Genomic DNA, 18,903 nt, shown 5'->3' on the forward strand with positions numbered 1-18,903 from the left:
CAAAAAAGTGAAATTTTCAACTAAACGAAATAAATTTTCGACTAAAAAGATGAATTTTCTACCAAATCAGACGAATTTTAAACTTTGAAGATAAATTTTTAACCAGAACTCGTGTTGTTAAAATTTCAGTAAAAATATTAATTTAAAAAAAAAACATGAATTTTCATAAAAACGGTTAAATTTTCTACTAAACATAATTACTTTTCGACCAAAAACATGAATTTTCAACTTATGAAGATAAATTCTAAGCTAGAAATGGAATTGTTAAATTTTAAGTTAACAAATTAATTTTTAACAAACAAAAAACAAGAATTTTGGTCAAAAAAGTGAAATTATCAACTAAAAGAAATAAATTTTCGACTAAAAAGATGAATTTTCTACCAAAACCGACGAATTTTCAACTTTGAAGATACATTTTTAACAAGAAACCTTTGAAATGTTCAGCAATCTTAAAAATCTGTCTTTGAAAGCTTTGAAGTATTTTGCAATCTTTGAACTATTTTTAAATTTTTTAATTCTTTACGAAACCTCTTGAAATCTTTGTGAATTTTTTAATCTTTGTGATATCTTTGAAGTATTTGTGAAATCTTTGAAATCATCTGAAACCTTTAAAATGTTAAGCAATCTTAAAAATCTGTCTTTGAAAGCTTTGAAGTATTTTGCAATTTTTGAACTATTTTTAAATTTTTTAATTCTTTATGAAACCTTTTGAAATCTTTGTGAGATTTTTCATCTTTGTGATATCTTTGGAGTATTTGTGGAATCTTTGAAGACCTTGAAAATCCTTCTGAAATCAGTGTAATCTTTCAAACCTGTTTTAAATTTTCTAAAAACTTTTAAAAATATGTAAAATCTTTGTGAAATCTTTTAATTATTTTCGAATCTTTGTGACATTTTTTTACATATTTGTGATATCTTTCAAGAGTTTGTGAAAGCTTTGAAATCCTTTGAAATATTTTAAAATCTTCGTAATATTTGTAAAATCTGATGATTTTAAAATCTTTAAAATCTTCTGAAATATTTAAAAGTGTTTCGAAATTCATCTTTTGCAGTTGAAAATTTAAACTATTTGCGAAGTTTTCAAAATCTTTGGAAGATTTGTTAAATATTTGAAGAGTCTGTAAAATCTTTCTGAAATCAGTGAAATATTAAAAATTATTTTGAAATTTTTAAAATACTTGACAAATCTTTTGATTTATTGTGAAATATTATGAATTCTTTTGGAATATTTGAAATCTTTGTGAAATATAAGAAATATTAAAAATCTGCAAAATCTTCTGAAATTTATTAAAATCTTTCAAATATTTTTAAATATTTAAAATATTTGCGAAGTTTTCAAAATCTTTGGAAGATTTGTTAAATATTTGAAGAATCTGTAAAATCTTTCTGAAATCAGTGGAATATTCAAAATTATTTTGAAATTTTTAAAGTCCTTGAGAAATCTTTTGAAATATTGTGAAATATTATGAATTCTTTTGGAATATTTGAAATCTTTGTGAAATATAAGAAATATTAAAAATCTGCAAAATCTTCTGAAATTTATTAAAATCTTTCAAATATTTCTAAATATTTAAAATATTTGCGAAGTTTTCAAAATCTTTGGAAGATTTGTTAAATATTTGAAGAGTCTGTAAAATCTTTCTGAAATCAGTGAAATATTAAAAATTATTTTGAAATTTTTAAAATACTTGACAAATCTTTTGAATTATTGTGAAATATTATGAATTCTTTTGGAATATTTGAAAACTTTGTGAAATATAAGAAATATTAAAAATCTGCAAAATCTTCTGAAATTTATTAAAATCTTTCAAATCTTTCAAATATTTTTAAATATTTAAAATATTTGCGAAGTTTTCAAAATCTTTGGAAGATTTGTTAAATATTTGAAGAGTCAGTAAAATCTTTCTGAAATCAGTGAAATATTAAAAATTATTTTGAAATTTTTAAAATACTTGACAAATCTTTTGAATTATTGTGAAATATTATGAATTCTTTTGGAATATTTAAAATCTTTGTGAAATATTTAAAACCTGCGAAATCTTCTGAAATTTATTAAAATCTTTCAAATATTTTTAAATATTTAAAATATTTGCGAATTTTTCGAAATATTTGGAAGATTTGTTAAATATTTGAAGAGTCTGTGAAATGTTTCTGAAATCTTTGACACCCTTTTAAAACCTTCTAAGATATTTATAAATTTTTTAAGTTTCCGAAATTATCTGAAATACTGTTGAATATTTTAATTCTTTTGGAATCGCTGTGAATTTTTTTAATCTTTCTGATATCTTTGAAGTATTCGTGAAATCTATGAAATATTTAAAATCTTTGTGAAATCGTTTAAATGCTTGGAAATTTTCATAGAAATTTTCTGAAACATTGTGAAATCTTTTAATTCTTTTGGAATCATTGTGAATTTTTTCAAAATTTGTGATATCTTTGAAGAGTGTGAAATCTTGAAAATCTTCTGAAATATTTTTAAGTGTTTTGAAATTCATCTTTTTTAGTTGAAACTTTAACTATTTCGTTGAAAATTTGTTTTTATGTTTTGTTTTATTTTTTGGTAGAAAATTTAATTTCATTGATTAGAAAATTCAGCAGGTTCCGTTTTCATTTTAAACTTTGAATTTCGGTTGGACTTTCCTGTAAATCGTAATATCATTTAATATAAATTATTCTTGTTTTAAATCCTAAATGTCCTGAGAAGAACTCTATATTTTCATTAAAAAAATGATCAATTTATCTTTCTCTCAATTACCTCTTTAACTGAAGAACCTTGAGATTCTTGTTGCAATTCCTGATAGTCTCCTTGATCGTATTCGCAAGATGCGACTCGTACGCGAAATCATTTTCCACATCGAATCCATCATCATCGTAATCCTCGTAGTCGTCGTAAGCCTCATAATCGTCATAATCGCCGTCGAAAAAGTCCTCATAGTCGACATTCACATCATAATCATCGTCGTCAAAATCACCCTCGTAGGGATACGGATCTCGATCCCAATCGTCAACCACCTCCTCATAATGCTCATCATCAAACTCATCATCATCCTCATTATCAACATCACCATCGTCACCAGTAAAGACAACTTTTACCTTTCTCCTCGAATCTTTACTCTCCGATTCTCCATTCTTGCTGCTGCCAACCTCATTGCCGGACTCCTTTTCTTTTCCCTCCTCCCTTTTCTCCACTTTATGCTCGTTGAAAGAGTCGGCCGACGAATCAAACTCGTGATTCCTGCTGAAACCATTACTAGATTCGCTAAATGTCAAGTCAATTCGATTCTTCGCACTCTCCGAGTCGAGAATCTCATCTTTCGACGACTTTGTATTTTCATTATTATCGGATGTTTTGCCATCGGAAATTTTCGAGTCAGTTTTCGCATCAGTTTTCGATTCCGAGCTGTCAGTCTTTTCGAGTTTGGCCTCGTTCGCCATTTTTCGGTTTTTATCTCGATTGTCATCGTTTTTTGGCTCGAGATCGTTCACCGTAGAACTGATGTCATTCAAGTCTTCTTCACTCTCGAAATCATCGTAATCGTCTTGATCGAGCGATTTCTCGGAAACTAATAAATCGTCATCTGAATCGTTGTAGGAGGATCGAACGGCTGATCTAACGTCAGTCCAAGAAATGTATTCCTTTTTATCAGACTCATTTTCACCATTGGATTTCTCGTTTGTTTTGGCACTTGTCTGGGGTTTTGGGCCCCATCCGAGATTGTCTGTGGCAATTAAAAAAAAAAGGTTCACAATTGTGAATCCAGAAGATTACTAGTTTATATCTTCTGAACTGTTTAGAAATCTTGAACATATTTGTGACATTCTTTAATCTTTGAGATATCTTTGTGAAATTTTTTAATCTTTATGATACCTTTCAAGTATTTGCGAAATCTTTAAAATCTTCTAAAACTTTTAAATGTCTTTAAATATTCGAAATATTTTGGAAACTTTGAAATAATTGTAAAATCTTTCTGAGAAAATCTTTAATTCCTTACGAAACCTTAAAAATATTAAAAATCTGTCAAATCTTGGAAATATTCTTAAAAGTTTAGAAATTTTTAAATTACTAGTGAAATTTTTTAAATCTTTGAAATGATTAGAAATCTTGAAGATATTTGTGAAATTTGAAATCTTTAAAACGTACTAAGATTTTAAAATCTTTTTAAATATTTAAAATATTTTAGAAACTTTGAATTGTAAAATCTTTCTGAAATCAGAGAAATATTTAAAACCCTTTTGAAATCTTCTAAACTCTTTTGCAATTTTTTTAATTCTTTGAAAAACCTTCTGAAATATTGTGAATTCTTTTTAAATCGTTGTAAAATTTTTTAATCTTTGTGACATCTTTGAAGTAATTGTGAAACCTTGTGAAATCTTCTAAAACTTTTAAATGTTTCTAAATATTTTAATAAAATTTTAGAAACTTTAAAATAATTGCAAAATCTTCTTGAAACCAGTGAAATATTTAGGACCCTTTTGAAATCTTCTACAATCTTTAAATAAATTTTTAATTATTTGGAAAATATTCTGAAATATTGTGAAATATTCTGATACATGATAAAATAATTTGAAATCTATGAATTCTTTTTTAACATTTGAAATGTTTAAAAATCTTCTGATTATTTGTAAAATTTTTGAAATCTTTGAAATGGTTATAAATCTTGAAAATACTTGTGAAATTTTCCAAACCTTTGCAAAATGTTTGAAAACTTCTAAAATCTTTTTAATTTAAAAAATTTGTAATTCTTTGCGAAATTTTCTGAAATATTATCAAATATTTCTTCTGAACTGTTTAGAAATCTTAAACATATTTGTGAAATTTTTTAATCTTTGAGATATCTTTGTGAAACTTTTCAATCTTTGCGATATCTTTAAAGTATTTGCCAAATCTTTAAAATCTTGTAAAACTTTTAAATATCTTTAAATATTTGAAATATTTAAGAAACTTTAAAATAATTGTAAAATCTTTCTGAGACCAGTGACAAATTCGCTTTTGAAAATTTTTTAATTCTTTGAAAAACATTCTAAAATATTGTGAAATATTCTGAAATCTTTCAAACCTTTGTAAGATTTTTAAAATCTTCTCAAATCTTTTTAAATCAAAAAATTTGTAATTCTTTGAAAAATCTTCTGAAATATTGTGAATTCTTTTTTAATCGTTGTAAAATTTTTAAATATCTGTGACACCGTTGAAGTAGTTGTGAAAACCTGTAAATCTTCTAAAACTTTTAAATGTTTCTAAATATTTTAATAAAATTTTAGAAACTTTAAAATAATTGCAAAATCTTCTTGAAACCAGTGAAATATTTAAAACCCTTTTGAAATCTTCTAGAATCTTTAAAAAAAATTTTAATTATTTGGAAAATATTCTGAAATATTGTGAAATATTCTGAAATATGATCAAATAATTTGAAATCTTTGAATTATTTTTTAACATTTGAAATGTTTAAAAATCTTATAATTATTTTTGAAATTTTCGAAATCTTGAAATGATTATAAATCTTGAAAATACTTGTGAAATTTTCCAAACCTTTGCAAAATGTTTGAAACCTTCTAAAATCTTTTTAATTTAAAAAATTTGTAATTCTTTGCGAAATTTTCTGAAATATTGTCAAATATTTCTTCTGAACTGTTTAGAAATCTTGAACATATTTGTGACATTTTTTAATCTTTGAGATATCTTTGTGAAACTTTTCAATCTTTGCGATATCTTTAAAGTATTTGCCAAATCTTTAAAATCTTGTAAATCTTTTAAATATCTTTAAATATTTGAAATATTTAAGAAACTTTGAAATAATTGTAAAATCTTTCTGAGACCAGTAACAAATTCCCTTTTGAAATTTTTTTAATTCTTTGAAAAATATTCTAAAATATTGTGAAATATTCTGAAATCCTTTAATTCTTTTTAAATATTTTAATTCCTTAAGAAATCTTAGAAATATTAAAAATCTGTCAAATCTTGGAAGTATTCTTAAATGTTTAGAAATCTTAAAATTACTAGTGAAATTTTCGAAATCTTTGCAAAATCTCTGAAATTATTAGAATTTTTTGAAATAATTAGAAATCTTTGAAATGATTAGAAATCTTGAAAATATTTGTGAAATTTTCCAAACATTTGTAAAATCTTTGAAATCTTCTAAAATATTTTTAAATTAAAAAATTTGCAAAATTTCTTAATGTTTGCGACATCTTTAAAGTAGTTGTCAAATCTTTAAAATCTTCTAAAACTTTAAAACTTGCAATATTTTAGAAACTTTGAAATAATCGTAAAATCATTCTGAAATCAGAGAACTATTTGAAACCCTTTTGAAATCTTCTAAACTCTTTTGCAATTTTTTTAATTCTTTGAAAAATCTTCTGAAATATTGTGAATTCTTTTTAAATCGTTGTAAAATTTTTTAATCTTTGTGACATCTTTGAAGTAATTGTGAAACCTTGTGAAATCTTCTAAAACTTTTTAATGTTTTTAAATATTTTAATAATATTTTAGAAAATTTAAAATAATTGCAAAATCTTCTTGAAACCAGTGAAATATTTAAGACCCTTTTGAAATCTTCTACAATCTTTAAATAAATTTTTAATTATTTGGAAAATATTCTGAAATATGATAAAATAATTTGAAATCTATGAATTCTTTTTTAATATTTGAAATGTTTAAAAATCTTCTGATTATTTGTGAAATTTTTGAAATCTTTAAAATGATTATAAATCTTGAAAATACTTGTGAAATTTTCCAAACCTTTGCAAAATGTTTGAAACCTTCTAAAATCTTTTTAATTTAAAAAATTTGTAATTCTTTGCGAAATTTTCTGAAATATTGTCAAATATGTCTTCTGAACTGTTTAGAAATCTTAAACATATTTGTGACATATTTTAATCTTTGAGATATCTTTGTGACATTTTTTAATCTTTATGATATCTTTAAAGTATTTGCGAAATCTTTAAAATCTTCTAAAACTTTTAAATGTCTTTAAATATTTGAAATATCCCTTTTGAAAATTTTTTAATTCTTTATAAAATATTCTAAAATATTGTGAAATATTCTGAAATCTTTTAATTCTTTTTTAATATGTTAATTCCTTACGAAATCTTAGAAATATTTAAAATCTGTCAAATCTTGGAAATATTCTTAAATGTTTAGAAATCTTAAAATTACTAGTGACATTTTCAAAATCTTTGCGAAATCTCTGAAATTATTAGAATTTAAAAAAAAATTAGAAATCTTGAAAATATTTATGAAATTTGTGAGCTTTGAAATATTTAAAATCGTTGTGATGTCTTTGAAGTATTTTTGAAATCTTTAAAATTTACTAAGACTTTAAAATCTTTTAAAATATTTAAAATATTTTAGAAACTTTGAATTAATTGAAAAAGCTTTCTGAAACCAGTGAAATATTTGAAACCCTTTTGAAATCTTCTAAACTCTTTTGCAATTTTTTTAATTCTTTGAAAAATATTATGAAATATTGTGAAATATTCTGAAATCCGAGATTATCTGCGGAAATTAAAAAAAAAAGATTCAGAAGTGTTTAGAAAATCTTGAAAATATTTGTGAAATCTTTCAAACCTTTGTAAAATTTTTAAAATCTCAAATCTTTTTAAATTAAAAAATTTGTAATTCTTTGAAAAATCTTCTGAAATATTGTGAATTCTTTTTAAATCGTTGTAAAATTTTTTAATCTTTGTGACATCTTTGAAGTAGTTGTGAAAACTTTTAAATCTTCTAAAATTTTTAAATGTTTCTAAATATTTGAATAATATTTTAGAAACTTTAAAATAATTGCAGAATCTTCTTGAAACCAGTGAAATATTAAAAACCCTTTTGAAATCTTCTACAATCTTTAAAAAAAATTTTAATTATTTGGAAAATATTCTGAAATATTCTGAAATATGATAAAATGACTTGAAATCTATGAATTCTTTTTTAACATTTGAAATGTTTAAAAATCTTCTAATTATTTGTGAAATTTTCGAAATCTTTGAAATGATTATAAATCTTGAAAATACTTGTGAAATTTTCCAAACTTTTGTAAAATGTTTGAAATCTTCTAAAATCTTTTTAATTTAAAAAATTTGTAATTCTTTGCGAACGTTTCTGAAATATTGTCAAATATTTTAAAACCTTTGTAACCTTTTTTAATTTTTGTGAAATATTTCATGTTTGTGACATCTCTAAAATATTTGTAAAAACTTTTAAATCTTTTCAAACTTTAAAATGTTTTTAAATATTTGAAATATTTTGAAAACTTTGCAATAATTTTAAAATCTTTCTGAAATCAGAGAATTATTTGAAACCCTTTTGAATTCTTCTAAACTCTTTTGCAATTCTTTTAATCTTTGAAATATTTACAATCTTTGCGAAATCTTTTAAATATTTAGAAATCTTTGAAATAATTAAAAATCTTGAAAATATTTGTGACATTTTTGAAAACTTTTTAAAGTCTTTAAAATATTTCAAATCTTTGTGATATCTTTGAAGTATTTTTGTAATCATTAAATTCTTCTAAAATATTAAAATACATTTAAATATTTGAATAATATTTTAGAAACTTTGAAATAATTGTAAAATCTTTTCGAAACCAGTAGAATATTTCAAATCCTTTTGAAATTTACTAAACTCTTTTAACATTTTTTTAATTCTTTGGAAAATATTCTGAAATATTGTGAAATATTTCGACATATTTGAATTATTTTTTAATATTTAAAATATTTGTGAAATCTTAGAGATATTTATAATCTGCGAAATCTTGGAAATGTTCAGAAATGTTTTTAAATCTTTTAATGCTTAGAAATCTTACGATTATTTTTTTATTTTTTGAAAGTTTGTCATATTTAAAATCTTTGCGCAAGTTTTCAAATCTTCTGAAAAGTTTTGAAATATTTTGAAATCTTTGAAAGATTTGTGAAATATTTGAAGACTTTGTAAAACCTTGATAAAATTAGTGATATCTTCGAAACCTTTTTAAGATGTTTTAAAATATTTTTCAATTTTTAAAGTCCGCGAAATTTTCTGAAATATTGTTAAATCTTTTAATTTTTTTGGAATCTTTGTGATACCTTTAAAATCTTTGAATTTTCCTCAAATGTTTTGAAATATTTTGAAATCTTTGTAATATTTTAGAAACTTTGAAATATTTGTAAAATATTTCTGAAATCAGAAAAATATTTGAAACATTTTGAAATCTTCTAAACTCTGTTGAAATTTTTTGTATTCTTTGGGAATTTAAAAAATATTTGTGTCATTTTTTAAACCTTTGTAAGATCTTTTAAATATTAAAAATATTTGCTCAATCTTCTGAAATCTTTGAAGTATTTTGCAATCTTCAAAATATTTTTTTAATTTTCTAAAACCTTCTTAAAATTAAAAAATTCTTTTTTAATATTTGAAATCCTTATGAAATCTTAGAAATATTAAAAATTTGCGTAGTTTTGAAAATCTGTTGAAATGTTTTGAAATCTTTAAAATATTAGCGAAATCTTCCTCAAATCCGTGACATATTTCAAAACATTTTGAAATCTTGTCAACTTTTTTGAATTTTTTAATTCTTTGGAAAATCTTCAACAAATATTGTGAAATATTTGAAAATCTTTGAATTTTTTAAATATTTGAAACGTTTGAAATTTTTTTAAAGCTTTAAAATATTTTCAAATGTTTGAAATATTTTAAACCTGTGCAAAATTTTTAAAATCATCTAAAATTTTTTGGAATTTTTGGAACATTTGTGAAATCTTTCAATACTTTGTGAAATCTCTCTAAAGACTTTCAAATCTTTGAAATTTTCTGAAATATTTTGAAACCTTTTGAAACATTTGAATCTTCAAAAATATATTAAAATTCTGACGAAATCTTTTTTTTTCAAAGATTCCAAGAACTCTTCAGTGATTTTGCAAGTATTAAAAATATAGACAATAATTTCGAAATATTTTACATGATTTCAGAAAATTTCCAAGAAATCGCAACGATTTAAAATTTTTTTAATTTAAAAGATTTAACAAAGGTTTCAAAACATTTCAATAAATTTCACAAACGTTTTAAATATTTCATAGATTTCAAAGATTCCAAAATATTTAATAGCTTTTAATGGTTTAAAAAGATTTCAAAAGATTTCAAATAGTTTACAAACACGTTAAAGATGACACAAAGATTAAAGAATTGCATAACGATTTAAAACGATTTCAAAATATTTCAGAAGAATTCGCAAAGAATTCCAAAATTTAAATTTGAAAAAGATTTTCGAAGATTTTAAAAATATTTCAAAGATCTTACAAAGGTTTCAAAAATGTCACAAATATTTTCAAGATTTCTGAACATTTCAAATATTTTAAAACAGTTGTAAATATTTCAGAAGAATTCAAAGATTTTAAAGTCGTCAGACAGATTTCATAAATATTACAAAGATTTCAAAACATTTCAGAAGATTTTAAAAATACTTCAAAGGTGTCACAAGCATGGAAAAATTTCACAACGATTTTAAAAGATTTAACAATATTTCAGAAGATTTCGCAAAGAATTAAAAAAGATTTTAATTTAAAAAGGTTTTGGATGATTTCAAAGATCTTACAAAGGTTTCAAAAATTTCACAAATATTTTCAAGATTTCTAACAATTTCAAAGAATTTGGAAACATTTTAAAGAGTTAAAAAATTTCACAAATAATTTTAAGATTTCTAAACATTTCAAGGATTGCAAAACATTTCAAAGATTTCAAAACATTTAAGAAGTTTTCCAAAATTTCGCAGATTTTAAATATTTCTAAGATTTCACTATCACTTCAAATATTTTAAAAAAATTTTGAAGATTCCAAAATATTTTACAATATTTCAAAATATTTTCCGAAGATTTAATAATATTTCAAAAGTATTTAGAAGATTTCAAAAGGGTTTTATTATTTCACTGTTTTCAGAAAGATTTTACAATTATTTCGAAGTTTTTGAAATAGTATTCCAATCTTTAAAAACATTTCAAAGTCGTAAATATTTTAAACATTTCACAAATACTTCAAAGATTTCAAAAGGTTTAAAAAATTTCACGAATATTTTCAAGACTTCTAATAATTTCAAAGATTTCGCAAAGATTCCGAAAAATTTACAAATAATTTTAAGATTTGTAAACATTTCAAAGATTTCAAAATATTCAAGAAGATTTCCAAGATTTCATAGATTTTAAATATTTCTAAGATTTCATAAGGATTTCAAATATTAAAAAAGAATTCAAAGTTTAGAAGATTTCAAAAGTTTTTTAAATATTTATCGGATTTCAGAAATATTTTACAATTATTTCAAAGTTTTTAATTAAAAAAGATTTTAGAAATTTTGGAAAATCTTACAAAGGTGGCAAAAATTTCACAAATATTTTCAAATATTGAAATAGAATTCAAAGGCTTCAAAGTATTTCACCATATTTCAGAATATTTTCCAAAGAATTGAAAAATTTTCAAAAGAGTTTCGAAGATTTCAAAAAGGTTTTAAATATTTCACTGATTTCAAAAAGATTATAGAATTAATTCAAAGTTTCTAAAATATTATTCAAATATTAAAAAACATTTCAAAGTTTAAAAAGATTTTTAAGATTTCATAAACACTTCAAAGATATCAAAAAGATTTTAAAATTTCCCAAAGATTTGAAATATTTCAAAGACATTACAAAGGCTTTAAAAATGTGACAAATATTTTCAAGATTTCTAAATATTTCAAAGATTTTAAAGTCTTCATACAGATTTCATAAATAATATAAAGATTTCCAAATATTTCAAAACATTTCAAGACATTTAAGAAGATTTCACCAATACTTCAACGATGTCACAAACATTAAAAAATTTGACAAAGATTTCAAAAGATTTCACAATATTTCAGAAGATTTCGCGAAAAATTAACTTTTTTTTAAATTAAAAAAAAAATTCAATTATTTGAATTATTTCATTAAATTTAAAAATATTTCGCAAAGATTTTAAGTATTTCAAAGATTTCAGAATATTCCCCAAAGAATTAAAAAAATTTCAAAAGATTTTAGAAGAGTGTAAAGTGGTTTCTAATATTTCACTTTTTTCAGAAATATTTAACAAATATTTCAAAGATTAAAAAATATACCTTTCAGAACATTTCAAAGATTTTAAATATTTCTAAGATTTCAGAAAGATTTAAAAATATTTTACAAGATTTCGTGGACTAAAAACTTAAGAAGATTTCGGAAGATTTATGGACTTTAAAATGTTCAAACAAATTTTAGATTTCAAAAAGGTTTGAAATGTTTCAGAAGATTTAAAAGATTTAAAATATTTCCAAGATTTCAAAACATTTCGTATGTTTCGTGAAGATTTTAAAGATTTTACAAATACTTACATGATTTCACAAAGATTTAAAAATATTTTACAATAATTCAAAAGATTTCGCAGATTTTAAAAATTTCAAAAGAATTTAGAAGATTTCACAGCTTTAAGAAATATTTATGACATTTGCAGGTCTTTTAGCAATTTTTTTCTAAAAAATAAATTAAAATATTTGAAAACTGACCTTCAGAATTTCCGTCATTGTCGGGTTCAGTCTCATTGATCATCATTAAAATATCCTGAAAAACCTTCTCGTCCTCCTCAGCACTTTCATCGTCGTCTTCTTGATTGGCGTCCATCTCCTGATTCTCCTCATCACCGTCGCCATCGTAAATAGCGTTCTCAAAGTCAATGTCATCCCCGTCACGATCATCAAAAACTGGAATCCCCATCTCGTGCTCATTGTGTGAGACGCTCAAGTATAAATTTTGCAAATTCTTTAACCTCTCGATAGCCTGACAAAAGAATCCAAATTATATCAGAGACCTAGAGATTTTTCACAAAAATTAGGAATTTATTTATTTTAAATTAAATTATTGCAGAGTCAAATATTTTATTCAATATGAAACCAATTTTTAACAAAATAGACAATTTTTCAACTAAAGAGATGGTCGTCAACTTCCAACCAATTATAGATGAATTTTCAACGAAAAAGATGAGTTTTAAACCCAGAAGATTAACTTTCTACCAAACAAGACGAATTTTCAACAATATATAAATATATAAAAATTTTTAACTGAAATAATCAATTTTAAACTAAAAATAGACAACAAAACAGATCAATTTTCTACAAAAATCGACGAATTTTCAACTTAAAAAGACAAATTTTCAACCAGGAATAAAATTGTTAAATTTTCACTTAAGAAAATTAGTTTTAACCTAAGATAACACGATTTTTCATCAAAAGAGTTAAATTTTTTACTGAACAAAATAGATTTTCGATTAAAAAGATTAATTTTCTACCAAGACAGACGAATTTTCAACCCAAAAATATAAAATATTAACCAGAAATGGAATTGTTAAAATTTCAGTTAAAAAATTAATTTTTAACCCAAAAAATGTATTTTTAACAACATAGTTTAAGTTTCAACGAATTAGTTTAATTTTTAACCAAACAAAATACATTTTCCACCAACAAGTTGAATTTTCAACCAAAAAGATTAAGTTTCTACCACAACAGACGAATTTTTAAGTTTAAAATATAATTTTAAAACAGAATTTAAAAAAATTTCAGTTTAAAAAATGAATTCTTAACAACAACAAAAACATGAATTTTCAACAAAACAGTTAAATTTTCTACTAAAAATAAATTTTCGACCAAACAGATCAATTTTCTAGAAAAATAAGACGAATTTTCAACTTGAAAAGGAAAATTTTCAACCGGAAACAAAATTTTTAAATTTCGACTTTAGAAAATTAAGTTTAACCCCCAAAAACACGATTTTTCATCACAAGAGTTACATTTTTTACTGAACAAAATAAATTGTCCATCGAAAAGATTAATTTTCTACAAAAACAGACGAATTGTCAACCTAAAAATATAAAATATTAACCAGAACTGGAATTGTTAAATTTTCAGTTGAAAAATTAAATTTTAACCCCAAAAAATACCTTTTTAACCACATATTTAAATAAACTAAATTTTTATTTCAAACAATTCATTCTCAACGGTAATAAATTAATTTTTAACAATATAGTTCAATTTTTAACGAAAAATGTCAATTTTCAAACAAATCGATGAATTTTCAACCAAGAAGATTAATTTTCCACCATAACAGAGAAATTTTCAACTAAAAAATATAATTTTTAATCAAAAATAAAATTTGCTCCATTTTCAACGAATTGGTTCAATTTTTAACCAAAGAAAATACATTTTCGACCAGCAAGATAAATTTTCAACCAAAAATTCTAAATTTCTACCAAAATAGAAGAATTAAAAAAATTTTAATATAATTTTAAACTCGAAATGAAATTGTTAAACTTTCAGTTAGGATAATTAATTTTAACCCCCAAAAAACACAATTTTTCATCAAAAGAGTTACATTTTTTACTGAATAAAATACATTTTGGACCTAAAAGATTAATTTTCTACAAAAAAAAACGAATTTTAAACCTAAAAATATAAAATATTAACCAGAAATGGAATTGTTAAAATTTCAGTTAAAAAATTAGTTTTTAACCCAAAAAATGTCTTTTTAACAACATAGTTAAATTTTCAGTTAAAGAAGTAAATTAATTTTAAAAATAATAGATTTTTTCATTTTACAACAAACCAAATTTCAATAAACATAGAATAATTGAATTTTTAGGCAAGAAATTTAATTTTCAACATGAAAAAATGAATTTTTAACAATATAGTTCAATTTTTAACGAAATATGTCACCTTTCGATCAAATCGATGAATTTTTAACCAAGAAGATTAATTTTCCACGATAACAGAGGATTTTTCAACTAACAAAATATAATTTTCAATCAGAAATAAAATTGTTATATTTCAAGTTAAAAATATAATTTTTAAACAGAAGTAGAAATGTTAAAATATCAGTGAAAAATGAATTCTCAATAAGAAAAAAAAAACATGAATTTTCAACAAAACTGTTAAATTTTCTACTAAAAATAAATTTTCGAACAAAAAGATCAATTTTCGATCAGAAAAATTCATTTTTAACAAAACAAAAGCACGAATTTTCAACGAAATAGTTGAACGTTTTCTACTAAACAGACTAAATTTTCGACCAAAAAGATGCATTTTCTACCAATAACTGACAAATTTTCAACTTATAAAGACAAATTTTCAACCGGAAATGAAATCTTTAAACTTTCACTTAAAATAATTAATTTTAACCCAAAAAACACAATTTTTCATCAAGAGAGATACATTTTTTACTGAACAAAATACATTTTCAATCAAAAAGATTAATTTTCTACCAAAACAGACGCATTTTCAACCTAAGAATATAAAATATTAACCAGAAATAGAATTGTTCAATTTTCAGTTGAAAAATTAAATTTTAACCCCAAAAAATACCTTCTTAACATTATATTTAAATTGAAGTCAATTAATTTTAGAAATAATCGATTTTTTCCAGTTAAAAAAATCCAATTTCAACCGAACGTAGAGTAACTAAATTTTTATTTAAAACAATTGATTCTCAACGGAAAAAAATAATTTCTAGCAATATAGTTCAATTTTTAACAAAAAATGTCAATTTTCGAACAAATCGATGAATTTTCAACCAAGAAGATTCATTTTCCACCATAACAGAGAAATTTTCACCTAAAAAAATATACTTTTTAATCAGAAATAAAATTGTTAAATTTTCAACGAATTAGTTCAATTTTTAACCAAAGAAAATATATTTTCGACCAGCAAGATGAATTTTCAACCAAAAATATTAAATTTCTACCAAAATAGAAGAATTAAAAAAAGTTTTTAATATAATTTTCAAACAGAAATATAAATGTTAAAATTTAATTTAAAAAATGAATTCTTAACAAAAAAAAAAACATAAATTTTCAACCAAACAGTTAAATTTTGTACTGAAAATAAATTTTCGAACTAAAAAATCAATTTTCTATAAAAATAGACGATTTCTCAACTTGAAAAGATAACCAATGATGGAATTGTTAAATTTTTCGATTAAAAAAACTCATTTTTAACAAAACTTTTGTTTTGTTAAAAAAAATTTTTTTTCGAATAAAAAGATTAACCAGAAATGGAATTGTTCAATTTTCAGTTGAAAAATTAGTTTTTAACCCCAAAAAATGCCTTTTTAACAACATATTTAAATTTTCAGTTAAAGAAATGAATTAATTTTAGAAATAATAGATTTTTTCCAGTTAAAAAAAATTCAATTTTACACGAACCTAGAAAAACTAAATTTTTACTTAAAACACTTGATTCTCAACGGAAAAAAATGAATTTTTAACAATATAGCTCAATTTTTAACATAAAATGTCAATTTTCGAACAATTGATGAATTTTCAACCAAGAAGATTAATTTTCCACCATAAAGAATTTTCAACAAAACAGATAAAAATTTTCTAAGAAACAAACCGAATTTTCTAACAAAAGAGACGATATTTCAATCAGTAAAAATGAATTTTGAGCAATAAAAGTTCATTTTCAACCAAATATAATTAATTAAAAAAGATGGATTTTCGACCATAAAGATTACTTTTAAATAAAATAGTTAAATTTTCAGCAAAATTGTTCAATTTTTATAGAAATAAGTTTAATATTCAGCCTAAAAAGATTCATTTTTAACCAAATGGTCCAACTTTTAAGTCAAAAGGGCCATTGTTTTAGAAGACAGTTGAATTTTCAACAAAAAATGTTGTTTTTTTTCAACCAAGAAATATCACTAAAGGGAATGAATTTTCTAAAAAAAAAAAAAAATGAATTTTTAATCAAACTGTAGAACTTTTGATGAAAAAAGACTGTTTTATAATAAAACTGCTAAATTTGTTATCAAATAAATCAAATAAATCTGGGAGATGAATTTTGAACCCAAAAGGTGATATTTCTACCAAAAAACATGAATTTTCAATTGAAAAAAAAAAACGAAAATTCTATTTAAAAATGACAAAGACGAATAATCAACGAATGATCAGTCGCATTTTTTAACCAAAAAATATTAATTTTAACAAAATAGTTGAAACAGTTGAACTTTTGAACAAAAAAAAATATAAACAAAATTGAATCCTCGATCAAACTAGATTAATTAGAATAAAATAGAAAAAGAATTTTTGAATAAAAAAGATGAAATTTCAACAAAATAGTTGCATTTTAAAACAAATAGTTTAATCCTCAATCAAACAAGATTAATTTTTAACAAAAAAGTTAAATTTTTGAACTAAAAAAGATAATTTTTAACAAAATAGTTGCATTTTGAAACAAATAGCTGAATCCTCAACCAAACTAGATTAATTTAAAAAAAGTTAATTTTCACCCACAAAGTACAATTTTGAGGAAATAGAGAAAATTTTAGTAAAATAGTTGATTTTTTAATAAAATAGTTAAATGTTCAATCAAATTGGATTCATCAAATAAAAAACGGTTTGGTTTTCAATAAAAAATGATAAATTTTAAGAAATTAGTTCATTTTTAAACAAAATAGTTGAATTTTTAATAAAATAGATGAATCCTCAACCAAAGAATATTTTAAAAAAATTGAATTTTAGAACCAAAAAAGATACAATTTAAACAAAATAATTTAATTTTCAACCAAATAGTTTAATCTTCAACCAAACTAGATTAATTTGAAAAAAAGCAGTTGAATTCTTTTACCGAAAAAGATGAATTTTCAATAAAAAAGACGAATTTTCTATAATAAATTACGAAAACGAATAATCAACGAAAGCTCAGTTGAATTTCCGACAAAAAATATGACTGTTTAGCAAAATAATTTAATTTTCAACCAAATATTTGAATGCTCAACCAAACTTGATTACTTGAAATAAAAAAAAGTTGAATTTTATAACCAAAAAACAAGAATTTTGACAAAATAGTTGAATTTTTAATCAAATAATTCAATCTCCAACCAAAGTAAATTAATTAAAAAAAAGAAGTTTATTATTCAACCAAAAAAGATGATTTTAAAACAGAATAGTTGAATTTTAGTAACAAAAAAAATACATTTTTAACAAAATAGTTCAATCCTCAACCAAACTAGATTAATTAAAAATAAAACATTTGAATTTTTGAACCAAACAATATAAATTTTAATAAAATAGTTGAATGTTCAATCAAACTAGATTAATTAAATGAAAAATGTTGGGTTTTCAATAAAAAAAGATGAATTTGAGGAAAATAGTTGAATTTTTAATAAAATAGTTCAAATAAAAGTCTACCCAAAAAGATTAATTTTCAATTTTAAAAAAGACGAATTTTTTATAATAAATGACGAAGGCGAATTATAAACGAAATATCAGTTGAATTTCCGACAAAATATGACTTTTCAACAAAATAATTAATTTTTTTAACAAAATAATTGAATTCTCAATCAAACCATATTAATTTTTTTAAACCGACGCTGATTTTTTAACAATAAAGAATGTTACTTTTTAACAAATACTTGAATTCTCAATCAAAAATAAAACAGTAGAATTTTCGAACCAAAAAACAAGAAATAGTCCAATTAAAAAAAAGTTAAATCCTCAACCAAACTATATTAATTTAAAAAAAAGTTCGTTTTTCAATAAAAAAAAAAAGAAAAATTTTAAGAAAATAGTTAAATTTTTAATGAAATAGTTGAATCATCAACCAAAATTCAATTAATTTAAAAACAGTTGATTTTCATCCAAAAAATGTGACATTTCTACTAATAAAGATAAATTTTTAACAAAAAGATGAATTTTTTATGATAAATGACAAAGACAAATTATCAACGAAATATCAGTTGAATTTCTGAAAAAATATCACTTTTTAACAAAATAATTGAATTCTCAATCAAACTATATTAATTTTTTTTAACCGTTAATTTTTAATAATAAATTCTCAACAAAACTAGATTAATTAAATGGAAAAAGTTGGGTTTTCAATAAAAAAATATAAAATTTAGGAAACAGTTAAATTTTTT

General features: G+C 22.2%; 1 protein-coding gene across 2 annotated transcripts in view; it reads right to left on the bottom strand.

Annotated features, from left to right (window-relative positions):
* Positions 1–18,903, bottom strand: part of LOC117172800 — a 65,886-nt gene that overhangs the window by 12,757 nt on the left and 34,226 nt on the right. For both annotated transcript variants that reach the window (XM_033361028.1, XM_033361029.1), the window contains 2 exons: positions 12,507–12,777; positions 2,756–3,719 (listed from right to left, as the gene is read on the bottom strand). In XM_033361028.1, coding sequence (XP_033216919.1) covers positions 2,756–3,719; positions 12,507–12,777 — 1,235 coding nt within the window. The remainder of the gene's footprint in view (positions 1–2,755; positions 3,720–12,506; positions 12,778–18,903) is intronic.

This window comes from Belonocnema kinseyi, chromosome 5 (assembly GCF_010883055.1).
Source record: "Belonocnema kinseyi isolate 2016_QV_RU_SX_M_011 chromosome 5, B_treatae_v1, whole genome shotgun sequence".
Lineage (NCBI taxonomy): Eukaryota > Metazoa > Arthropoda > Insecta > Hymenoptera > Cynipidae > Belonocnema > Belonocnema kinseyi.